Source organism: Lepidochelys kempii, chromosome 2 (genome assembly GCF_965140285.1).
Source record: "Lepidochelys kempii isolate rLepKem1 chromosome 2, rLepKem1.hap1, whole genome shotgun sequence".
Classification (NCBI taxonomy): domain Eukaryota; kingdom Metazoa; phylum Chordata; order Testudines; family Cheloniidae; genus Lepidochelys; species Lepidochelys kempii.
Genome location: NC_136381.1, coordinates 57,641,126 through 57,666,920, shown reverse-complemented (window position 1 = coordinate 57,666,920; position 25,795 = coordinate 57,641,126). Strand labels below are relative to the sequence as shown.

At 39.8% G+C, this 25,795-nt stretch overlaps 1 protein-coding gene across 1 annotated transcript in view; it reads left to right on the top strand.

Annotated features, from left to right (window-relative positions):
- Positions 1–3,734, top strand: part of KCNB2 (potassium voltage-gated channel subfamily B member 2) — a 299,120-nt gene extending 295,386 nt beyond the window's left edge. The window contains exon 3 of the mRNA XM_073330851.1: positions 918–3,734. Coding sequence (XP_073186952.1) covers positions 918–3,089 — 2,172 coding nt within the window. The 3' untranslated portion in view covers positions 3,090–3,734. The remainder of the gene's footprint in view (positions 1–917) is intronic.
- The last annotated feature ends 22,061 nt before the right edge of the window (positions 3,735–25,795 follow it).

Below are 25,795 nucleotides of genomic sequence, written 5' to 3'. Positions count from 1 at the left end.
ACTGAGGTGGCAGGAGGTCTATGTCCCTCCTGTAACAGGGGTCATTGGCAGCGGAGCTTGGACCCACCCATTCAACCAGGCTCTGACCCATGACCCTAGGAGGGTCAACTGTGTCTGACCCCTGAAGGTGTCTTCTGAGTTACCCTCCGTGGGTCACTTCCTCCCGTCTGCCTTTCTCCTCCAGTCTGATATGAGGCAAAAAGAAAAGGCAACCAAAACCATCAGCCACAACCAGGCTCAACACATAGTCTTTCTCCCTCTGGAAGGCTTCTCTGGCATCCTTGTCAAGAACCTCCATGGAAAGTCTGTCCTCCTCCCCAGTCTCCCTCCTTCTGAGCTGGGTTGCTCCCTTTTCAACTCTTTCTTCAGTTGGAGCATGCGCTGCAGGTCTGGAGAGGTGGGGCTATCTGGGCCCAGTACAGCCCTTTAACACCTTCAAGCCCAGTGTGGGGTCATACACCCCATCACAATCAGCCATTCAGTTTCTCACCAATGAGTAAGGTTTAAAATAATTACATTTAATGCTGAATGCTAAAAGATGAATGTTTAATGTAATTACAGAAACTGTGGCATTTTGTATTCTTTGCCTGTAGAGTTCATTTGAATTAATGAATATCACCAACCCTTTTATTTTAAAATTGTAGGCCAAATCATGCTTACCTTACTCATAAGTAGACCCTCTGGAGTCAGTAAGAGAAGCAGTATTTGACTTGGTGTGGGTAAATCTAGAGTTTTTCTTTGTGAAAATCAAATAAAAGAAAGGGGAAAAAAAGAAAAGAAAAATTTTAGATAATTTTGACTTTATTTGGAGCACTTAACACATTTTTAAAAGAATACAAACAACCACTAACAAATACCTTTACTTTTAGCATCCAGGATGGTTTGCTAACCAGAGTCTTGTTTATTTTGTTTTACAGATTTTGGCCATTGTATCCATTCTGTTCATCGTTCTGTCAACCATTGCTTTGTCTCTCAACACACTACCTGAGCTTCAAGAAACAGATGAATTTGGACAACCAAATGACAACCCCCAGTTAGCACATGTTGAAGCTGTGTGTATTGCTTGGTTTACTATGGAGTACCTTCTGCGTTTCCTGTCCTCACCAAATAAGTGGAAGTTCTTCAAAGGTCCATTAAATGTGATTGATTTACTGGCCATTTTGCCATATTATGTCACCATTTTCCTCACAGAGTCCAACAAAAGTGTGCTGCAGTTCCAAAACGTCAGGCGTGTGGTTCAGATATTTCGTATTATGAGGATACTAAGGATCCTTAAACTTGCCAGGCATTCAACAGGCCTTCAGTCTTTAGGTTTCACTCTCAGGCGGAGTTACAATGAATTGGGTTTGTTGATATTATTTTTAGCAATGGGAATAATGATCTTTTCCAGCCTTGTGTTTTTTGCTGAAAAGGATGAAGATGCTACGAAGTTTACCAGTATCCCTGCATCCTTTTGGTGGGCTACCATCACTATGACCACTGTAGGATATGGTGACATTTATCCTAAGACTCTACTCGGAAAAATAGTTGGAGGACTGTGTTGCATTGCTGGAGTGCTGGTAATCGCCCTGCCCATACCAATCATTGTGAATAACTTCTCTGAGTTTTACAAGGAGCAAAAACGGCAGGAAAAGGCCATTAAAAGAAGAGAGGCCCTTGAGCGAGCTAAAAGAAATGGAAGCATTGTCTCCATGAACCTGAAAGATGCTTTTGCACGCAGTATGGAACTCATTGACGTAGCAGTGGACACAGGAAAGCCTGGCAATCCAGCCAGTTCAAAGGATACACCTGATGATAACCACCTATCTCCGAGCAGGTGGAAGTGGGCCAGAAGGACAATGTCTGAAACAAGTTCAAATAAGTCTTTTGAGAACAAATATCAGGAAGTTAGTCAGCAGGGCTCCCATGAGCAATTGAATAATGCTGCTGCTGCTGCGTCCAGCCCACAACACCTGAGTGCTCAAAAACTAGAGATGTTATATAATGAAATTACTAAAACTCAGTCTCAGCTTAATCTTAATGCTGGCTACCAAGATCAGCCAGCAAAACCACCTGAGTATGAGGAAGAAATAGAAATGGAAGAGGTCACTGGGCAGAGAGATCAGCTGCCAGCTGGACATACAGATGTAATAACAGACATGAGAAGCACATCTAGTATTGATAGCTTCACCAGTTGTGCAACTGACTTCACAGAAACAGAAAGGTCACCCCTTCCTCCTTACCTTGGCTCTCACCTGCAAATGAGATTCCCGAGTGACTCTGTTAATCTAGAGGACAACCAACGAACAAAGAGTTCTCCATTTGTATCACTCACAAGAGAGAAAACGTTTGCCCCTAGAGATGTCACTTTTGACTATAAGCCAATTGACACTGCTGCAAACAACGATGGTTGTGGCTCCCAAACTGTCCTGTATGGTCACTTGCGTTTTGACAGTGCCATGGAAAGCCCCAAAAGTTCTCTAAAAGGTAACAATCCATTAAAACCTAGATCCCTTAAAGTTAACTTCAAGGAAAACAGAGGCAGTGCTCCACAAACTCCACCAAGCACTGTGAGGCCATTGCCAGTAACAGCAGGAGCGGACTTTACACAGTCTACATCTCAGCATATTAGCACCATTCTTTTAGAAGAGAATTCACCCCAAGGTGAAAGACCCGTCATGCTGGGTGCTGATGCCTCGATGCTTTGCCAGGGACCTCCTAAAAGATCATCCCCTCTGTTTCCCAAACAAAAGCTTTTCACTTTCCCTTCGAAGGAGAAGAGAAGCTTTACTGAAATAGACACTGAAGAAGAAGAAGACTTCATGGAGATCACTGGTGTAAAACACGAAAAGCAGCAGGATATCAAAACAAATTGCTTTGGGGACAAACACAGTGATGGCACCCATTTAACAGACGAGCCAAGAGTCAGCTCTTCTTCACCCAAAAGCATGGGCCACAACTGTACTCAAGACATTTACCATGCTGGGAGTGAAGTAAAGAAGGGCAGTAACCAAGAAAGTTACAAAATGGAAAACCATTTATTTGCCCCAGAAATTCATTCAAATCCAGGAGAACCTGGTTATTGTCCCACACGTGAAACCAGCATGTGACTAGTCACAAAAGCAATAAAAAAAACTCTTCTTAAAACCACAGTTAGCAATGCCTGTGAACTAAAACATGGAAGCCTCAAAACAAAAACAAAAAAAAGTGCATAAAATTGTTATTTTTGCATGGCATGAAGAGTTGTTTAGTTTACGTATTGTTTAAGTAAAGAGTTCCAAGACTGCTTTTTGTAACAAACAAACAAAAGGGGAGAAAAAAATGACTCAAGAACAGTGAGTAAAATAAAGAGACCTCTATTAGGAGCCAGTGTTCTGCAAAGTCTGACATTTTGATCCTTTCACTTTATGATTGTAGACAGATTTTAAACTCTGAACTTTTTTTTTCTCTTGGTTACAAGGAGTTTTAGAATTTGCACATGAAAGGATTAAAAGTCAATGCATGCATTCATAATGATGTGAAACAAGGTGCTTTGAGCTTGCAAATTAATATATTTGTAAATAGTTTGGGGTCGGGGGGAGAGCTACTGTTTTCAAGGATCTGTGGACATCAAGTTTCCTGGGACACAGGTACTTCCTTCACAGCACATTGCCTGGAGGATTTGTACAGACTTATGTTGCAAAATTGCAACTTCTGCTTAAAGCATCTCACATATCTTGCTTTCTGTTAAAAAGCTCATGAGTATATCTGTTTATTTAAGGGACTACAGTATTTTTAGTTGATCTGTGCTGTAAATCATTTTTTATTTGCACAAACTTTGTTGTTGCATTTGTAATTTAAATGAAGGATTCTTGAGAAAAAGTAAAGATTTAATGACCAGAATTGAAGCATTTGATATTTTATATAAGCACTGCCAGAATTTCCTAATTTATAACAATGCCCCATCATCAAATAAGAATACAAACCATACAATTATTGCCGTTGCAATAAATAGGGCTAAATGGCCATCAAGAATGAAACAGTTTATATCCAAGGATTTCTCACTCTCAAAACAATTCTTTTCAATTCTTATTTTTGCTGAAGAATTTTTGTATTTCTTTTGTTTTATTTGATGATCTCCTGAGGGCCCTTTTTTAGCATTTTCCCCCTTTAACTTACAATTCTCTTTTCTCTTTAACTATGGTGCCCATGTTCCAGCTGGAGGTCAGAGGAGCAGTTATCTTGAAGGCTGTTGCCATTGCCACTCCATGGATCAACAGAAAAAAAGCATTTAATTAAAGGAAAAATATCAGCCACTCCATTCCCCCCAATGCCAAAGCATCTTTATTTTTAGGGTGTACTTGAGCTCTGTCTCAGCCTTGGAAAAAAAAGATGCTGAACCCAAACCTAGCTTATAATGCACCCATGAAGCTCCTGCATGAATGAAGCTATTCATTTTTTCTTATCAAGTACCAATATTACACGTACTAAAGAGCCAATAAATCTTTGTAAATACATGCTTCATCTAGTAGATTTTTTCAGTTCATAAATCCCCATATGTCTGATGAATAAGCAGATTCACAATAATGTAAACTAGCCAATATTTTTCCTTGTGAAAAACAAATAATTTTATTTTGATATTTTCCTCTGATTACTTCAGAAATATAGAGCCTGATTCCCTTCTTACTGACAGTGGTCTTGCTATGGTGTGGGCCAGCTCCTTACCTGAGATGAAGGATTTTCCAGTGGTTAGGAAGGTAGCCTTGTACTTGAGAGACCCAGGTTCAATACCTTGTTCTACTACAAACTTCCTGTGTGACTTTAGGCAAGTCACTTAGCCCCTCTGTATCTCAGTTCCCCATCTGTAAAATGGGAAGAACAATTCTCACAGGGGTATTGTAATAAAAAATATATTAAAGCTTGTGAGGCTCTGACATGCTGTGGTAATGGGAGCCATAAAAGTGCTTGAGGTAGAGAGCTGGTGTAAATCAGCATAGCTCTCTTTATCTCAGTGGAGCTTGGCCAATATACGGAGGCTGAGGATCCAGCCGTGTGCTTTCATTCACTTAAACAGAGTTGCCCCTCTCTTAAGTGAGTGGGACAATCCAGTCCATGGTGTACTTCTCTTAGAAGAGAGGACATTTTTGTTACAAAGCTGCCTTCCCCAAAAGACTACAGAGCTGATCATGCAGAGCTTACTCAGGTCTCACCCATGTAAGGGCTGCAAGATAGAACCCCAAATACCTGTTCAATTGGCTGGAACAAATAATAAGCACAGCATAGTTCCTTGGTTTAAAATAGAAAAATCTTTAATTGTTGGTCTTTTAAAGACATTTTTTTTTTTTTTACCGAAATGAGTCCAAGTGTTTCTTGTGTGATTTCTTGTGTGATTTGAAACCCTGGCATACGATATCATTTCTCCCAATCAGTGTCTGGTCATTACTTCTCAAAATAAAAATGCACTTTCTGTCCTTAGTTGCAGTCCAGGTAACTCTATTGCTACATATAATTTTACCTATTTCTATGGCACTCTGCTGAATACTTTTCAACCATTTGTTTCACTGTTCTAAAAATTATCTCTTGAATGTTTTCTAGTCGTTAAATCTTCTATATTTATTTGTATTGTTTACTGGTAGATATTTTCAATGACTAAGACTAAATGCCAGTCCATTTTATATGCCTAAAATGTTGGTCGGTCCGTATTTTCTACGTACAGTTTTATGAAATCACACAATCCTATTTGATCTGCCTTTAGGTTCTAGCCAACAAAATGAAAACCAGGTTTTGTCCAAATGGAGCCCAGTCCTTTAGTTTTAACCTAGGGAAAACTCCCATTCAAGTTAATGACTCTGTTCAGGCAAACCCCCCCAGGTCTACGGTTCTGATGCCACAACGTTCTCCACACAGGTGGACCTCTGAACATGGTCAGAGCCCGTTTGAAGTCAGTGGCTTTCTGTACAGGAGCAGGAGTCTGACCATATGGCGCTCATTGGAGTTTTAATCCTTAAAACTCCCCTGAGTTAAATCAGTCCTTTGTCAAGGCCTAATTCTGCTCCTAGTAAAGTCATTGAGAACTCAGGGGGTGTAGAATCAAGCCCTCATGCCTTGTGCAGGCAAATTCCCATTGAAACCAATGGGAGTTTGGCCAAATAAGGGCTGAATAAAACCAAAGTAAGGACTTTGAGATTTGGCCCCGAGTAAAATCAGTGAGAGCTTTGACTGAGTAAAGATCACAAGACCAGGCCCTTATTGGCCATCATATTTGAAACATGTTCAGAGAAGCACAGAAGCTTGCAATTGAACAGGCAAAGCCAATGTAGTTCTCATTAATAACAGTCATAGTAATTTTAGAACTTCTGAGGGAAGAAGGATCAGGCTTTAGAAATGTTTTCTATGATAGTCTAGTTCATGTAGCACAGTGTTGATCATGCTGAATTATATTTCCAGGAACACAGGCTTGCACAGTGGGCATTTCCAGCCTAGCCTAGAAACAAGGGGCCCAATCCTGAACACCTAACTCATACAAAACTCCAAATTAAAATATTGACCAGAGTAAAGGCTGCAGGACTGGGCCTGTCTCTTCCTCCAACAGAGAATACATCAGAAGCATGGTCCTGGGTGATTTGATTCAGTAAAATTAATCCCTTTAAAATTATGCAAAACTACTTGACCTACATTTTTTTCTGCTTTGCTGAGACTTCTGAGCCATTTCAGACCCAAGTCTGCTCCCATTTGCCATATATTACAATAGAAGGAGACCTTTTAGAGTTTTGGGGCCAGATTCTATACTAGTAGAAACAGAGCGACTCTGGTACTCTGGTTACTCCAGATTTACACGCACACCCGGGCAACTGAAACTGGAGTCTGGCTCTTGGCATCCCTGGAACATGAAGATCATTCATTAAGATGATTTTGAAACATAGGCAAAGAGTATTTTTTAAATTTTTACACTGATTTCAAAATTCTGAATCAAAGTTGTAATTAATTTTCCACGTTTGAGCCAAACTTACATGTTTAAAAGAGATTTACGTTTTCTGATTGTCTAAATGACACTGTTCCAGAGGAGAGGCAGAAAGTGATATATTGCACAAAGTGCAAAGTAAATACATACGGCAAACTATGGTTATATGGGAAACATATGGGCTTAAGAATATAATATGGAGAATAAAGTTATTGCACTACACAATTTGTGTAAAGCAACTACACCTTTTTAATAAACACCAAAAGCCTTTTAAACTTCATTTCATAGAAGGTGTGAACCCTTATGCTGATGCGGCAATATAATGCACTGCATTCTCATTTCACAACTGGGCTTAGAAGTCAAACATTGCTCAAGTTAAAGCGGTGGTTTGCCATCAGACACAATACCAAAGCCACTGAGCTGAACAGCTGTTTATTTCTACTGCCGTACTACATAAGCAAAAATATGTCTCTAAAACCTTGTATTTTTGTTTCAAATCTTTAAATCAAAGCAGTAATTGGTTTCTTAGTTCCTATTAACAATAGATATCATCTGTAGATTAAAAACATTGGCATGTTTTAATGGTTGTTTTTTTATAAATATGGATCAGAAGCTTGTTTAAGGTTCTTTATGTCTATTGGGAATGATGTTTATCCTGAAACTAAATCCCAAATAGATAAGTGAAAATAGAATAGAAATTAGTTATGTTTACAAGCAAAATGAGTTAGAAATGAGAGAATTCTGAATACCATGTTTAGACTCTTTAAGAATTTCATGGAATATTGCATTTAAAATAGTTTGAACTTTGAAGTTCTTGTGCTTGCATAGTAGTTCATTAACTGCTTATGCTACTGCCTTTTTAAAATAGCTTTGCCACAAGGGCTCAATTCTGTTGTCATTATCAGGCCAAACTGCAAGCAAAGTCAATGAGGAAAGTTGCAGGTTGGCCTGATAGAGGCTCCCACCCTAATTGATTACATGTTTATTTTCACGAATGCACAATCTTGGCTTTGATGGCAATGAAAAGATTTAATTTCATTGTAAATGAAACAATGGCAGAAAGAGGCTGTCTCACAGTAGCCAGCCCAGGTCCACCACTTTATTGAAGTGAAAATGCAATAAAGGGGGAAGAAAGGCAAAGAAACTGTAAGTCAACAAGGCATGTTGTCAATTAAAAAAAAAATCTGTTGGTCTTATACATAGATAATGAGAAAATATGGATATGAAATATAGCATTAAGGCTCTAATTCTGACCCTAACTCTCCTACAGTGCTTGTACAGCAGTTCCTATGGTTCTTCATTGAGAGTCTCAAAACAGTGAATTATGTCTCCATCTACCTAGTCTGTCTACCTGGACATTTACACCATGCTTATTATAATATTTGAACACTTTCTTGAAAAATAAACTCACAGTAAAGTCTCTTTGTTGAACTTTGGTTCTCCTCCCATTACCCCCAAATGGCAGATACGGCTGTGCAAATATATAGAGAAATTAATTATTATTTATTTATTAAAGAAATTTATCATGAAGGGAGAAGTCTTGCATTTTGTCTTGCAAACAGGGAGGTTCATGCTCAGTATAATAGAAGAAGGGAGTTAAATTTCATCCTCTATTCAGGGATGAACCCCTATAGTGTCCAGAACACTGGGATACTTGCCACGCTTTGAACCGGACAGAGCTCTTTCAAAGCTGTTGCCCTCATTTCCTGTTAACACATGCATTGTAGCAGTCGAGCAGTATAACCCTGGCAAAGTCAGCATACAATAGGCTGGGGCAAAGGCATAAATAGAAGCTGGTGTTTCTGAAAGTCTTTAATTGCTATATGTGCATATCGGAGCAGTAAAAATGCCAGGATGATTCCAAGGCTATTGATTGTTTATATGATTGATGCTGGTAGATCCACTCACCTGAGGCTGATGTGCAGGTTTTGGATAGATTTTCAGAGAGACTCACTTTCCCACTTTCACTTTCCCACTGTCACTTTCCCACTGAAGCAACGGGCTTAAATTGCAGCAAGGACGATTTAGGTTGGACATTAGGAAAAACTTCCTAAGTGTCAGGTGGTTAAGCACTGGAATAAATTGCCTAGGGAGGTTGTGGAATCTCCATCATTGGGGATTTTTAAGAGCAGGTTGGACAAACAGCTGTCAGGAATGGTCTAGATAATACTTAGTCCTGCCTTGAGTGCCTGGGACTGGACTAGATGACCTCTCGAGGTCCCTTCCAGTTCTATGATTCTATGATTCCATTTCCTCAGAGGTTAGCTTCAGATAGCAGCTTTTAATCCCAGCATTAATCTCTTTTAGGTGCAGGGTAAATAGGAGGTGGCATTGTTAGCATTTGATCTGAGGGACAAGCAGTGCTAGATGCCATCTCTAGCTGTTGGTATTTGAGGCTATATGTCACACGCTCTCCCCAAACAGTTTTACATATATTTTTAATAAGATAGGCTACTCTCGCAACACTGCCCAAGCGAGGCCTGTGGCAGCAAAGGTGCAATTTCCCATCACCACCCTCTATGATCATTCTAAGAAGCTCAGTGGATTTGCTCATCCCTCACAGGTCTTTCTGGCATACTAGAAGCAATTTTTAGTTGACTGTTGAAAGCTATTGAGAAATCATGCAGCATAAGTATGGATGTTTGTCCCTTGTCCATGGACTAGAGGAAATCATCAACCTAAGCCATCTCAGTCCAGTGTGTGGTCTAAACCCTAGTTGAAAAAGATCTAGGATTCTAATGCAGGTCAAATGTTCCTGGAGGTGACTCTTTCCAGCTTCTCCATCACTTTGCTTAGGGAACAGAGATTAGGCGAAGTTGGTAATACTGGTTGCATCGCATGCTGCCTTCTTGAACACTGATCTCAGCCCAAAGAACATGGTTATACCATATGAGATGTAATACTAGTACAAAGGGGTGAGTCAAGGGTGGAGTAACAGACATGTCTGTGTGTTTCCTCTGCTGGGAGTGTAAAGAATACCTTTGGGAAATGTCCCACTGATTTAAGCAGAATTACCCATTAGCTTCAATGAGGATTTCTTCTAAAACATCAGTGGTACCATATGGCCCTGTATTATTGCTTTAATGATTATTTTGGTATTTAATTTCCTTTATGAGGGCTAATAGAGGACCATGCTGATCCCTTTGTAGAGATGGGGACTAACACACCAATGAATACTGATCTTCTTAATTAAAATTTTCCAGAGAATTAATTAATTAATAAATTAATTAATAAATTAATTCACCTAATTCAAAATAAAACATTATGCTGCCCAAACCTGCTAATTAAATTTCATAGTGATGTTTCATCACTCTATGCATTGTCTGTACTCTTACGGTTAATGTAAACACTCATAAAGTCTCTGATGAACAAAAGAGTGGTCTGGGCTATTAATTTCATTGGGCTAAATTTTACCCTCAGGTAACACTTAGATCCTCCATTGACTTCAATAGAAGTCACAAACAGTGATCAGAAGGAAGAACAAGGCTCAGCATGAACACTAAAACAAAATGAGTATCCTAAATTACAGTGTCATCAAAGGACACTTGTATACCTACACTGCAATTAAACACCTGAAGCTGGCCCATGTCAGCTGACTTGAGCTCATGGGGCTCAGGCGGTGGGGCTGTAAAACTGTGGTGTAGACATCTGGGCTCAGGCTGGAGCCTGGGCTCTGGGACCCTGCCCCCTCATAGGGTCACAGAATCATAGAAGATTAGGATTGGAAGAGACCTCAGGAGGTCATCTAGTCCAACCCACTGCTCAAAGCAGGACCAACCCCCAACTAAATCATCCCAGTCATGCCTCTGTCAAGCCTGGCCTTAAAAATCTCTAAGGATGGAGATTCCACCACCTTCCTAGGTAATCCATTCCAGTGCTTCACCACCCTTCTAGTGAAATAGCTTTTCCTAATATCCAACCTACCTCCCTCACTGCAACTTGAGACAATTGCTCCTTGTTCTGTCATCTGCCACCAATGAGAACAGCCTAGCTCCATCCTCTTTGGAACCCCCCTTCAGGTAGTTGAAGGCTGGTATCAAATTCTCCCTCACACTTCTCTTTCTGGACTCCAGCTCAAGCCCAAACTTCTTCTGCAATTTTACAGCCCAGCAGCCCAAGCCCTGCCAGCCCAAATCAACTGACACAAGCCAGCCACAGGTGTTTAATTGCAGTATAGACACTGAAGACAGTCTTATCGCTCTAACTGGAAAGATATCTGAATACCAACCATCACTTTTCAGGGATATAGCCAATCCTGCAGTCCTTGACCGGTCCTGCACCTCTTACTCATGCAAATTGCACCATTTGAAATCAGTGGGACTACTTGCGGGTAAGAAAAGTTGGATTTGACCATTTGCGAAAGTGAAATTCTCACCACCTGTATTCCTAGTTATTCCAAGTGAAGTGAGGAAGCCCATGTATGACATTAGCTAACGGTTTGATCATGTGACAGTAGATATTGGTACTTCAGGCCTGATTCTCCAGTACTTTGGACCTTCGGTAATCATTTACCCATGCAAACTGGGTGCGAAATGTTCCCGAGTTGGTATGGTAGGCAATGGTGGAGCTAATGGAGTGGGCAGGTGACTGCATCCTGTGGTGGCCATACATTTAGCATGTAACCTCCTTGTCTTCAGTAGACTTACTCTTCGTTTACACTGGTGTGAATGAGAGCAGACTCAGGCCTGAGGTGCATTACACCTACTTTTCACAAGTTTAAACAGCTACACAAAGTGGTGGAGAATCAGGCCCTTGGACAGTATATTTGTGCCCATCTGAAATGTAGCAAAAAATGACGTTTACTTTTGTACAATTACAAGGGGAAGCACATATATTTTATACTGGTACTTGAGCTAGAAGTTCAGAAAACAAAATATGTTGGCCCCAGATCCTCAAAAGTATTTAGGCCCAATGGGAGTTAGGTGCCTAAATACCTTTTGAGGATCTGGGTCATTATTCCTGTTCCTGCAGGCTCTAGGAAGGAAGCCAATGGGAGTTTTGCCTGTGTAGAACTGAAGAATTGGGCAACTTATTGTGACTTGAGGCAAACCAAACAGTTTCTATCACTTGTTGCAAACTGGAAAAATAAAAACCATTGTTGTGGGACAATCAAGGGCACATTTGGTAGGGGCAGAGTTTTGGATTTATACCTTCGTATTTTCAAAGAGTTATGCAGAGTTTTAGCCATCTAACTCCTGTTAACATTAAGGGGAGTCATGCACATAAAATGAAACATTTAGGGATTAGTGTACAAAGAAGTTGAGAGTTGACTACATAACCTATTATTTTAAGATCATTGTAAATATCAACTAAAATATGTATTATTTCATCTTTATAAGTTATTTATTGTATTAGGTACAGTAATATGTACAATAATTAGTTTTACTGAGTTTAATGAATTTTACTTTGTATTCTTTTGTGAATGCTCTGAATGCTGCAGAAAAAAAAAGCACAAAAGTATTTTTTCAAGTTCTCTCGGCACAATAGTAGTGTCCTCACCTTGTTCCATTTTACAGGATTAGCAGCATTTCATTGTAAAACGCTCTGTTAACAACATATCTCTTTCTTTACAAAAAACTGTCGCTCGACAATAAAGGCATAATGTGATAAGTCTTGTCTAACCTCAATCATCTGCCTTTACAAAATGCCCCAGAGTTGTGGGAGAATTTGCTGCTTTTGCTTCACATGTTGCTTGTCTTGGGGTGCAGTTGGGAATTATAACATAGGGCATTTTGCAATGGTAATTGCATCAAACATGCTTTGTTTCATTATTATTATATTTACTAGAAATTTTTTTATTTTATTTCTTTCTGCAGATAATACCATTTAATAATAGTTTACTTTTTTTCAGCTCCCCACCTTACACCATTAGCATAATAACTTCTCACATTTAATGGTATTCGTATCAATGTCTCCATATCAGCTGCATTTTAACCTCATAAAAAAGGAAATGTGATTTTTTTTTTGTTGCTATACTAGATTTTGCTAATCAACTAAATATTTCTGCACCAATCAACATATTAATATGCATGTGGTAGTCTGTACAATTGTTCAACATCAAAATACCTGTTTGATTTATGTCAAATGTCTGTAAAATGAATGGCATTGTTCTCCATTTCAGTCTGACAGAATAAGCAGGCTAGTAAATAAATGTGTAAATGAATCATCTGTGTCTCATTTCAGTTCTCTGCATGAAGCCACTTTACATTAAACATTGCATACATACCAATACAATAATCCATAGTGTCTTTAGATTTCATTATTTTACAATATCATACAGGGAGCTCTGGTAGAAAATGTGTAAGGAAAGAAATTAAACAACTATGCAAATAAAGTCAGAATCCATTATTTTTCCAAGAAAGTAAATACAGGGCTTCTAAGCTGTTTGTTCTCTCTCTATAACATTACTACTAATGATAATAACCTTGCATTTTTATAGATCAAGGACCTCAGCACTGTACAAATGGATAAATATTATTATCCCCATCTTACAAATGGGGAAAGGGAAGCCTAGAGAGGTTTAGCAGTGTCTTCAATTTTCAACAGTGTCCATTAATCTTGGGTGCTTCACTTTTTGGACACCCAAACTGAGATGCCTATAGGCTGATTTTCCGAGGTGTTGAGCACCCAGGATTCCAGTTCAACTTAACGAGAGATTTAGGTGTTTGACACCTCTGACAAATAAATATTAGGAAGCCAGAGCATCCAAAATTATTCCACACTTCTGACAATATTAGCCTTAATGCTTGGAACCCTGGCATCCTCTGAATGGGCAGTGAACCCAGCTTCCTACACCCCCCACAACTCTGAAAGAAAGATAATCTGGAAACTACTCAAGTGAAAACAGCATTAGGAATAACTTGCTCTGGGGATCGTGTTTCCTTTTAATAACAGTTTTTGATATAACCAAACATATTTTGTATATGAAAAAGTATTTTTTCATTTTTTTTCAATATGCAGAGGTAGTAGGGAGTCTATATCATTTAGAAACTAATGCATACAACATTTTTCTCTCCAAAATGAAAGCTGTTTTGAATTTCTATGTCTGATCTGTAAAACAATGAAATAAAGATTTAGGGCCAAATTCTGCCCTTTAATGTGCATGTGTAACTCCTACTATTATTGTTTATATCACTGTAGAAGCCCCATTCAGGATCAGGGTCCCATTGTGTTATATACTGTGCAAACACATATGTAAACACTTTCTTGTACTGAAGAGCCTTTTTGTGTTGTTTTTAACCTCAAGGCTACTTAATGCATAAAGCACATAGATCTTGGTAGTACAGATTAGTAAGTTTTTTTCTGCTTTTCTTTTATTTTCAATAAACAACCCTCCCTTTCTCTCCTGGCCCCAGAGAAGCCTTGCTCCACCCCTCTTAGTGCTCCTCCAATTTACCTACCCTGCCCTCTGTGTGACACTGTGCACACAAAGAAAGAAGATTTTGGTGTGTATTAAATAATCAAACCTAGTGATTACTCTTAGCAGTCCCAAGTGTTTCAAAGTATCTCCTAGCCCATGCACAAGGCGTAGGAGACCTTTATGTCCTGGCCTTCTCCTGCCCCCTGCCAACAAAGTGCAGCAGCTCCTTCTTTTGTGCCCGTTGTTCTATGTGTGAAATTTCCACTGACTTCAGAAGAGTTTCTAGAATCCAAAAAGGAGCTGTGGGCCAATGCAGCAGCATACGCAAACTGATTATACTGGTTGCATCCCACAGAGCATTTGATAGGCATGGACTTGATGATGCTAATAAACAATAAGTACAGAAAATTTTACTATTAATCTGGTGTCAGTGCAATTGATCTGCAATTGAACATGAAGTCAAAGGGGATTCAATGTTGGAAAGCAGACAGTCATTAGACCAGGCTATTTCGTGAGAAGCATCATATCTGATGGTATGGGAATTAGATAAACAATATCTCCTATGGACTGTGAAGGCAGAAGCATCTGCAGAAGTTCATGAAGGGAGCAATATCCAGGCATCAAACTCAAACAGCATTGAGGTTAGTGGTTGTGGGTAAAGAGATCATCCTCTAGTCAACTCAACAAGCAAAGTTGAAGCACTACCTAAAGGTCAACACTGGAGAAAAATAGTAAGAAGGCAACGAACCATATGGCAGGTTGTCATTAGAAGCAGCCTGAATGTACTGTATGGGCCCAACACTAAGGTCCTTTTTCAATTGCCACTTAAACTTTATTCAAGCAAACCACCATTGAATTTAAAAAGCTGCATTAAAAGCTGAGCAAAAATTGAATAAAGACCTCAGGATTTGACCCATATGAGGATTTGAGCCTTCTTCTATCCCAAAATAGGATATAGATGGGAAAATATAATAATGAATATTAATAATAATAATCACTTCTAAAGTGCTTTTTTGTGCAGAGATTTCAAAATGCGCTAAGGATGGTAAGCATCATTATCCCCACTCTGTGATGGGGAAAATGAGGTGCAGAAAAGTTTTCTACAGTCACAGCAAGCAAGTTTCGAGGGCAGGGCTAGAACCCAGATTTTCTGACTACTAATTATCTGCCTTATCCAGTGAAGCAAACTGTGTCCCATCAAACCCCCCCTTTCTACTTGATATATTCAAACCTGATTGTTCATACAGAATGTAGTGTTTATGTTGACAGTTAGCCAACAGGCATCGTATGTAATGGAAATAACTAAAATCAGCCATACAGCAACATTTGTTTGTTCTGACAAATGTGCATCCGTTCACTGAAGTCCCAGCAGGTTGAATTAGTGCACACAATAGACTACAGGAATAAAGCTATCACAATTCTATGCATGTAAGTAGGAAGCTATCTAGCATGTTCACTAGTTCCAGAACTACTACTCCTCCAATCTGTAAAATGAAATGTTGTCAGGACTATTAAAACATAACTCTTTACTTTTTTAAACCAAATCATGAGCTCCTTACTCAGTTTTTTTTCATTCGCCTTTACTTAGGCAAAAACTCCCTTTGAAGTCCATGGCAGCTGAGAGCACTCAGCACAACCCAAGAGGCCCTGAGCTTCCTGACCAGCTAACACGTGAAAACTACAATTGCCTGGTCCACCCTAGGACTCTACCACATGTTTAAGCACCATGTGCTAACACATTTCTAATGCAAAGGCAAGGCCTTTGTGTCTGGATAATTACGCTGAGGGCTGAGGGAGTTGGAGAGGTTTGCATTAATGGATGTTTTCAATGCAAAGAGGAACAAAACTCCTGCTTTCAAAGCTTTTTTTTAACAAAATGCTGCATAGTCCAGGGACCACGGCCAGAGGAGCAGAAACGTGTTGCTAATTTGCCTTCAGATTTGGTAGTCTGCATTTTAACATGCATTAACAGGGCTTTTGAATGGTATTAAACTAATGTAATTGAGTTAACACAACTGAAAACTACACCTTTTGCCCATCAAGGCAGGGCCTTAATTGCAGCAAGTTTAAGACAAAAGAGGCATGAACACGGCCAAAGGGAGTTCATTTAAAAATTCTACTGAATATAAATGGTTGGGTTTTTTTTTTCATTTCTTACCCTCCCTCCAGATGCTTTGCGCTATCCTCCCAGCCATGTGGATTGACACAGCAACCGTTTACCCTTAACTACTGGGATCATTTGTGACATTTTAGCTATTCCTATTGCAGAAGAAAAAAAAATAGGTTGCAGTACATTAGCACACCCTGTCATTTTAGTTACTATTGAAACCCTTGCTTTACATTACAAAAGAAACCTACCCTTTATTATGGTTTCTGCTCCTCTATTATAGCTTTTAGATGGCACACATAGAATGTACTCTTTGTAATCGCCTGGAATGTCACCTTATTTCTAACAGCTGGATCAGTGGCAGGAGGTGAGTGTTGCATATACTAGGTATAAGGCTGGAAAGTATCAGCATATTAGCATCACCCTCATCCACAAAGATTAAATAACTTCTTTGAACCAAAAATATTATTAGACCTTAAAGAGATGTCAACCTGTTACATTCAAGAATGAGACATTATAAAGAATTTCTCAGTTGTTGTGCCCAACAACTGGTAACTAGATCACATTTAAGCAACCAGTGAAGTCCTCCCTTTGGCGGCTGGGCTCACTGAACTTGAAGAGGATGTCACGCTGGTTATACATCATTGTAACTGCACAACTGCAGTGAGCCTACTCCTTATTTATACTGGCATAAGTGATGGCCTCACGTGACGTCAAGTCACGGTTACAGTACAGTGGTAGAGATGTGTTGAGGAGCTTGCATACTGCCTTCCTAGACTGTGTCTAACTCTTATCATTTACAACAACAACAAAACTAGTGGTAGACAGTGCTGCACTCTACACCCAGGTCCCCCATCCTTCATGGTCGAGAACCAGTATGTTGCACTGGCAACAGGGAGTGAAGAGCAGATCCTAATGGCTGAGGAGGAGGTACCATCTACCCCCAAGGCTGGGCGGCTCACAGGCATTGTACCCAAGAGGATGATACATAGGGTGTTGGTGATCAGGGACTCCCTTCTAAGGGGGGCTGAGACATCCACCTGCTGACCTGATGTCCAAGAAAGGTATGCTGCCTGTCTGGACCTGCATCTGAGACATAACTGAAAAGATGGCAAAGCTCATCTGTACTTCTGGCAACTGCCCTATGCTGCTCATCCATGTGGCCACTAATAGTACTGCCAAGTATGACCCGGAGCAGATCAGCACTGAATATATGGCTCTGGGAGTGAGGGTAAAGGAGTGGGGGGCACAGGTGGTGTTCTCCATTCATTCTCGTGGTTGAGGGTCAGAGTCCAGGCAGGGGGACACCCATCCTGGATATGAATGCATGGCTGAGCAGATGGTATTGCTGGGAAGGCTTCAGCTTCCTCAACCATGGGAGGCTGTTCTGGGAAGGAGGACTGCTAGGAAGAGATGGGGTCCGTCTGACCAAGAAGGAGAAAAGTATCTTTACACACCAACTCGCTAACCTAGTGAAGGGCTTTAACCTAGCTTCAAAAAGGACAGGTTACAAAAACCCACAAGCGAGCATAAAAAAGGCAACCTTAATAGAGGGCTAGATGTTCCAGGTGGGGGCATGGAAAATTAAAATAGGGGCATAGGAGCAACAAGAGGGAAATCAGTGAGGGGAACTTGCTCAACATCTTAGATGTCTATACACAAATGCAAGGAGTATAGGAAATAAACCAGAAGACCTGAACATAGTCATACATAAACTGAATTATGACTTACTTGGCATCACAGAGATCTGGTAAATCTCATGTCTGGAATATCAGTATAGAGAGGTATAGTGGGCAAGAAAAAAGGGAGGATGTGTTGCATTGTACATCAAGAACATATACACTTGTTCTGAGGTACAAAGGAAGGTGAGAGGCAGAGCAGTTAAAAGTCCTTGGTAAAAATAAAAGGGGAAAAATAGCAGTGATGTCATGGTAGGGGTCTACTATACACCACCGAATCAGGAAGAGGAGGTGGATGAGGCATTTCTAGAATAACAGAAATATCAAAAACACAAGACCTAGTACTAATGGGAGACTTTAGCTACCCAGACATCTGTTGGAAAAGTAATATGGAAAAATGCAAAATTTACAGTAAGTTCTTGGCATATACTGGGGACAACTTTTTGTTTCCGTAAGTGGAGGAAGTAACTAGAGGACAGCCGCTTTAGACTTAATTCTGACCAACAGGGAGGAATTTGTTGCAAATCTTAAGGTGGAAGGCAATTTGGGTGAAAGTGATCATGACATGATCAATTTCACTGTGCTAAGGAAAGGAAGCAGTGAGAGAAGCAGAATAAGGACAAGGGACTTCAAAAAAAGCAGACTTTAACAAACTCAGAGAATAGTAGCTAAGGTCCCATGGGAAGAAAATCTAAGAGATAAAGGAGTTCAGGAGAGCTGGCATATTAAAAACACAACTGCAAACTATCCCAGAGATAGGAAGAATAGTAAGAAGCCAGTATGGCTCCATCAGGAATTCTTTACTTACCTGAAAATCAAAAAGGAGTCCTACAAAAAGTGGAAACGTGGATGAATTGTTAAGGAACAGCACAAACATGTAGGGACAAAATAAGAAAGGCTAAGGCACAAAATGAGTTACACCTACCAAGGGACATAAAGCGCAATAAGAAAATACTTTAAATACTTTGAGAGCAAGAAAAAGATGAAGGAAAGTACAGGTCCTCTATATAATGGGGAAGGAGAGCTAATAACTGATGACATCAAAAAGGCTGAGGTGTTTAATGCCTCTTTCACTTCAGTCTTCACTAAAAAGATTAATTGTGACAAGATACTTAACACAATACTAACGACAAGGGAGAAGGAATGCAAGCCAAAATAGGGAAAGAACGGCATAAAGAATATTTAGATAAATTAGTTATATTCAAGTCAGCAGGGTCTGATGAAATTCATCCTAGGGTACTTAAGGAATTATTAGCTGAAGCAACCTCAGAACTGTTAGCAATTATATTTGAGAATTCATGGAGCTCAGGTGGTCCCAGAGGTGCCAGAGGACTGGAGAAGGGCAAACTAAATATCTGTCTTTATAAAGGGGAACAAAGAGGAACCAGGGAATTATAGACCTGTCAGCCTAACTGTGATACCTGCAAAGATACTGAAATACATTATTGAATGATCAGTTTATAAGCACCAAGAGGATAATAGCATTAAAAGGAATAGCCAGCATGGATCTGTCAAGAACAAATAATGCTAAACCAACCTAATTTCCTTCTTTGACAGAATTATTGAGCTAGTGGACCGGAGACGCTGAAAATACAGTGTATCTTCATTTTAGTAAGGCTTTTGACACAGTCCCAAGTGACATTCTCAGGGAAATGTGGTCTGAATGAAATTACTATAAGGTAGTGTGCACAACTGGTTGAAAGACCATACTCAGATAGTAGTTATCAATAGTTGCCTATGCTAATGGGAGCGTATATCTAGGAGGGTACCACAGGGATCAGTCCAGGGTCTGATACTCTGCAATATTTTCATTAATGACTTGGATAATAGAGGGGAGAGTATGCTTATAAAATGTGTGGATGACACTGAGCTGGGAGGGGTTACAAGCATTTTGGAGGACAGGATTAGAATTCAAAACAACCTTGAAAAATTAGAGAATTGATCTGAAATCGACACGGTGAAGTTCTGTAAAGACAAGTACAAAATACTACATTGAGGAAAGAAAAATCAATTGCACAACTACTAAAATGGGGAATAATTGGCTAGGTGGTAGTACTGCTGAAAAGGATGGGGAAGTTATAGTGACTCACAAATTGAATATGTCAACAATGTGATGCACTTGCAAAAAAGGCTAATATCATTCTGAGGTGTATTCATAGGTTGTCATATTAAAGAGATGGGAGATAACTGTTCCACTCTAGTCATCAATGATGAGGCCTCAGCTGGAGTATTGTGTCCAGTTCTGGGCACCACACTTCAGGAAAGATATGCATAAATTGGAGAGTGTCCTGAGGAGAGCAACAAAAATAATTAAAGGTTTAGAAAACATGAACTATGAAGAAAGATTAAAAAAGCCAACTGGATTTGTGTTGGTAAAAGTTTATACACAATCCTACATATTTGAACTTTGGATTTAATAAAGAAAATTATGATTAAATTAGTATCTGGTGATCTCCCATATTAATAATTTCTAATATTATTAATAACGCCAAAAGTATATGATGACCTAGGTCATCAAAATCTAGTCAGTCATGGCTTCCAAAGTTAGATGTTTTTCATGGCAGCAGCTACAGAATAGCTGCTCTCATTCTCCCTGCCTTGAGGGAAAGATTCTTCTAGCTCCCTGTCCCCACTGGGATCACTTATGCAAGGTCAGTTTACTCAGGCTCTTCATGCGGCTCCAGATTTTGTACCTTATGAAATATTGGGAAAATGTACTGTTTAGGGGGATGGGGTTACTAAATATTAAAAAAATGAATAGAGCGGCAGCTCTAGTTCTCGAACAGGATAAAAAATAAGATTTTAATATATATAAGTAACAAAGAAGTTAGCAAACCTCAAATCAGTTCTCTAGAGTTATACAATAAAAAGAAGAGTATATTTATGGATTTTTCCATAATGCTTATCTTCACCCAGGAGGATGAGGATATCATTTAAAATATGTACCATTGGATAAATTGTGTAGACAATATCACTCTATGTGAAAAAAGTTTCACTTGAAAATTCCCAAAAGGGAAAATTTAGAGGGAATTTTTGGCTAAATTAGCATTTCCTGTCCCCCTAGAATTGCCACATCATGTCACAGAAATGCTTGTAGAATGAAAAAAACTGTAACCACCTGAATGTATTATTATATATTAACTTGACATTCATTTTGATATTTCTGTCAGAATAAACCCTTTTGTTACTCATATATTTTCAGTATACTTTCAGAAGCATCACCTTTCATAAAGATTTAGCTTTCGATGATTGACATTTAAAATAAAGCATTAAAAATAATAGTGAAAAGGAATTGTACCCGTTTTAAACTTTTAAATTTTTTAATGACAGAAAATTATTCTTTCTTTGTTTGGAATCAAGATGTTGAGCAAGCACTTCATTCAGTTTTGTCCAATAATTCACATCACATGCTTTGCATCCTCAGACATTACCTCAAACTCTGATCCTTTCTACCCCTTTTACATGTAGCCTGATAAATCTATTTATGTCTCTTTCCCTCTGTCATCATTTTCAATGCTTTCACAATATAGTGTTGTGCCGATCACCAACCCCTTACTTTCCCTCAAGCCTTTTAACACACATAGTGTTCAGCTAACCAATGCACCCAGAAAATCACAATAGTTTCAACACCTTATTTTCATGGGAAGGAAAAGTTTCTGAGCTGTTAGTTGCTAGTGTCTGGCAAACTAAGCAAAGAATGTAAATTACAGACACCAGAACAGCTGGAATTTCTGCTTTCTAGACAAGCAAAGTTTCCGAGATGTTCCTAATAACCGTGTCATGGAAATGTTCATGATCTAGGACCACATTCTGCTCTGAGTAACAACAGTGTAAATTGGGAATAATTCCACTGAAGTCAATGGAGTTCCTCCTTATTGCACCAATATAACTGAGATCAGAATCTGGCCCATAGTTTGAAAGCCTTATTCTGCAAATCCTTACTCAAGCAGTCTTTAGCACATAAAATGAATTAACATAAGGAATATTTAAATGAGTAAGTGGTTGCAGAATGGGCCCCTATATTTGTTTAATCTAAGGGCAGGTCTACACTACTGCTTAAGTCGATCTAATTTATGTTGCTCGGAGTGTGAAAAAGCCTCCCCCACCTCAGCGTCACAAGTTTTGCGCTGTCCATACCAGCGCTATGTTGGCAGGTGATGCTTTCCCGCCGACATAACTTACGCTTCTCACTGAAGTGGAGTAGTTATGCCGATGGGAGAGCACTCTCCCGTCAGCATAGTACGTCTTCATCAGATGTGCTAGGGCAGTGCAGCTGCTTTGGTGCAGCTGAACCAATGTAGCACTGTAGTATAGACTTCCCCTAAGTGCCTGACCCTGGATGTTATACCAAAAAAATAAAAACCAGCAGGATCTTATTAAAGGGGAAAAGGCAAAATGTCACATTTATTGTGAATACAGAAAGAATCATAGTAAGCAGTTAGTTGTAGCTATAACATTCCATTCAATTTCATATTTATTCACACATTCATTCATACACACACACACACAGGTTCTGCAAGGTGGTTGTTATAGTTACCAGCTTTAGAGTTGCTCATGCCAAGCCACTGGCCAGGTGGCCTGGACATGAGGAGGGAGCAGGGCCTTGTCAGATGCTCATCTGATGCTCCTGGAATTTGGTTTGCAGAATCAGATCCGAAGTTCTCACTTTCTAGAGTCCATTTTTATAGGAATTTCTTCCTATGCCAGCCTATGGGAATTGCTTCATCATGCTGTTGCTGAATCAATCAGCAGATGGCACATTCCTGACGGCTCCGTGCTGCCAGATGTTCTCTTGTTCTTTGGTTCTCCCATCCTTGAGGCTGTTGGGTGGATTCCAGTCTGCCCTCCGGGGGTCCTCTGGTTGTTTCCACTTGACGCCTTCTTCAGCCAATGGACACTGGATTCTTAGGCTGGCACCTCCCTGATCGTTCAGTTATTATCCACACCAAGCATCCATCCACATACATCCTCTATCTCTATTTTAATCACAATTGTTAACAAAGCGAGATGAATACAACAAAAGGGCGGAGAGTCTCTAGGTGCTGTTTCTGTTGTTACAGAGTATTGCTTTGAGTCTCTCTCTCTGTGTGAGTAGTTGTTGTTAGAAAGAATTGCTTTGAGAACAGACTCTGTCTTAGAATGTACTAACACAATTAGCAGCTTGCAAGTTTCACACAGAGAGCGAGAGAAACAGTACCAAAAACCAAGAGACCTCTTAATTAGTAATAACCTGGAATTTAAACTATGGGGAACCAAACTCATTTGTGATTTTAATACAGAACGTCTTTAATATGATCCAACATAATGTCCTTGCTCAGGTGAAACTCTGATGAAGTTCATCAGAAGTTCAGTGTAAGAACTGCAGGCCGTGTCCTAAATTACTGAAAAGACCGTGGGAAAGAGTCCACAAAACTGTGAGGAATACTGGTTTCTGGAAAGAAGACGGACAGTTGCCAGTACTGTCCACTGGGTTAGGTTACCATTGTTCTTGTTAATGGAAGTTTCATACACTAAACTATCAACAGTGGTTGTATACTCATTGTCACAACTGTGCTAGTGGGTACAGTTGGTCAGACTGTCAGCTGCATTCTCTTAAACTCTGTTTGACTCTTTAATGTAGTTCCTCAGGAAAACAGTTGAGTTAATGTGGTAGAATAAAATACTCTTGAACTTCTTTTTCTGTGTGTGAATTAATCTTTGCAGGGGGGAACTGATCCTCACAGAGTTCGTTAAACTGAATCCCCTGATGTTTGTCTCCCCAGCTACATCACATTAAGTGAGAATCATGCTACTGATATTCTTTTTGTAATAAATATCAGTTTAATGTTACATTTAAAAGTTGTTTAATATTTAATAATGCATAAAGAGGAGTGAATCTATATATGAACTTCAGAAATCCCACAAAAATATAAACAAACCAAATCAAACAAGTGCTAACAATATTCACTACGGCATCTACACTACAAAGTTTGCCAGTGGAGCTAAGTTGGCTAAGAGTGTGAAAAAAATCACACCTGTAGCTGACATAGCTTTGTTGGCAAAACCCCCAGTGTAGACAGAACTATGATAACAGAAGAGTGCTTCTGTCATCTTAGCTAATGCTGTAATATAGTGTAGCTATGCCAGCTGAATTCCTGCTGGTTTACATGATGTCTCCAATAGGGGGCTCTGCTGGCATAGCTATGCCAATGAAGACTCTGTAGGTAGACAACACAGAGTGAAATATCTATATTTCATAAATATAAATATATATTTCATTTATTTTAAACTCCTTTTTTATTGCATGTCCACAAGTTATAAACAATTACAAACAAAACAAAATAAATGTATGTTACAAGATTCTTATTTAGGTTGCAGAGTCAAGCACTCAGAAGTTAAAATGCTCGATATATGGTTGCCTATTCAACCTTAATTTTGCCCAGTTGTGCGTCCATGCACCCAACTGGAAAAAGGTTTTAAAAAAGGAGCTACAAGAATGATTTGAAGTCTGGAAAGCCTGCCTTTTACTCAGAGACTTAAGAAACTCAGTATATTTAGTTTATTCAATAGAAGATTAAGAGATGACTTGATCACAACCTACAAGTACCTACATAGGGAAGAGATTTCTGAAAGTAGAGAGCTCTTTAATCTACCAGAAGAAAGCATAAACATAACAAGTTTCAATAGCTGGAAACGGAAACCATGTAAATTCAGACCAGAAGTAAGGAGCAAATATTTAATAGGGAGGGTAATTAAACATTGGAAAAAATTACCTAGGCATAGGTAATTCTCCATCACTCAAGAGTCTTTAAATCAAGACTGAATATCCTAAACGATATGCTATAGCTAAAGCAAAAGTTATGAGAAATTATTTCGTACGGTTCTATGGCCAGCCATTATACAGGAAGTCAGACAAGATGATCCTAATGGTTCCTTCTGGCCTTAACATCTAGCAATTGGTTAATCCTGTGCACTGAATAAGGCAAGGATCCTGTGAAAAAACACTATGTGATCATATAATTAAAGACTGTATCATAATGCATTCACAGAAGGAGCAGAATTAAAATGTTGCCCAGGCAAGTGTAAACTTGGCATTTCCTAGCTTTTGCTGCTTGATTTTGCAATCTAAATAACATTATTTTAACATATTTTTAATATATTTTCCTTTTTAAAAAAAAATTTCGCACACTGGTGTAAGTTTGTAGCATAGACCTGGCCTAACTGCTGCTCCTGACAGACTGTCCCTCCGGCAGCTCCGTAGCCCCCGGGTTGGTGTCCAGCAAGGGCTTCATGCAAGAAGTGTGGGTGTGCAGGAAGCTGAGGAGGCGCCAGAGGGAGGAGGTGAGGTGAGCTGAGCTGTAGCTGCGGGGGTGAAGGGCAGCACGGAAGAAGACGCAAACATGAGAAGTAGACGGGTACAAGGGGGCCAGCAGCGGCTTTCCTACGGCGGCAGGGGCCATAAACGGAAGGAGAGTTCCTCCAACCCCAGGACACACACAACACCCCGTCACTGCCTTGGGCTTGTGTGGTGTGTGACGTCCTCCTCCTCCTTCCCCCCAGATTCGTCCCGCCCCCCGGGCATCTCCCAGCCAATCAAAGCCCCACTCGCGGGAGAGTTTTATTGACTGAGCGCGGCCGTGAACTTGGCCGTGTCCGTCCCTCCCCCGCGCCACAGGAAGTGACGTTAGCGGGGGGGGCGGCAAAGGCTCTGCAACGGGGCGTGTTTGGGGGCATTAAATTGAAGCAAGCAG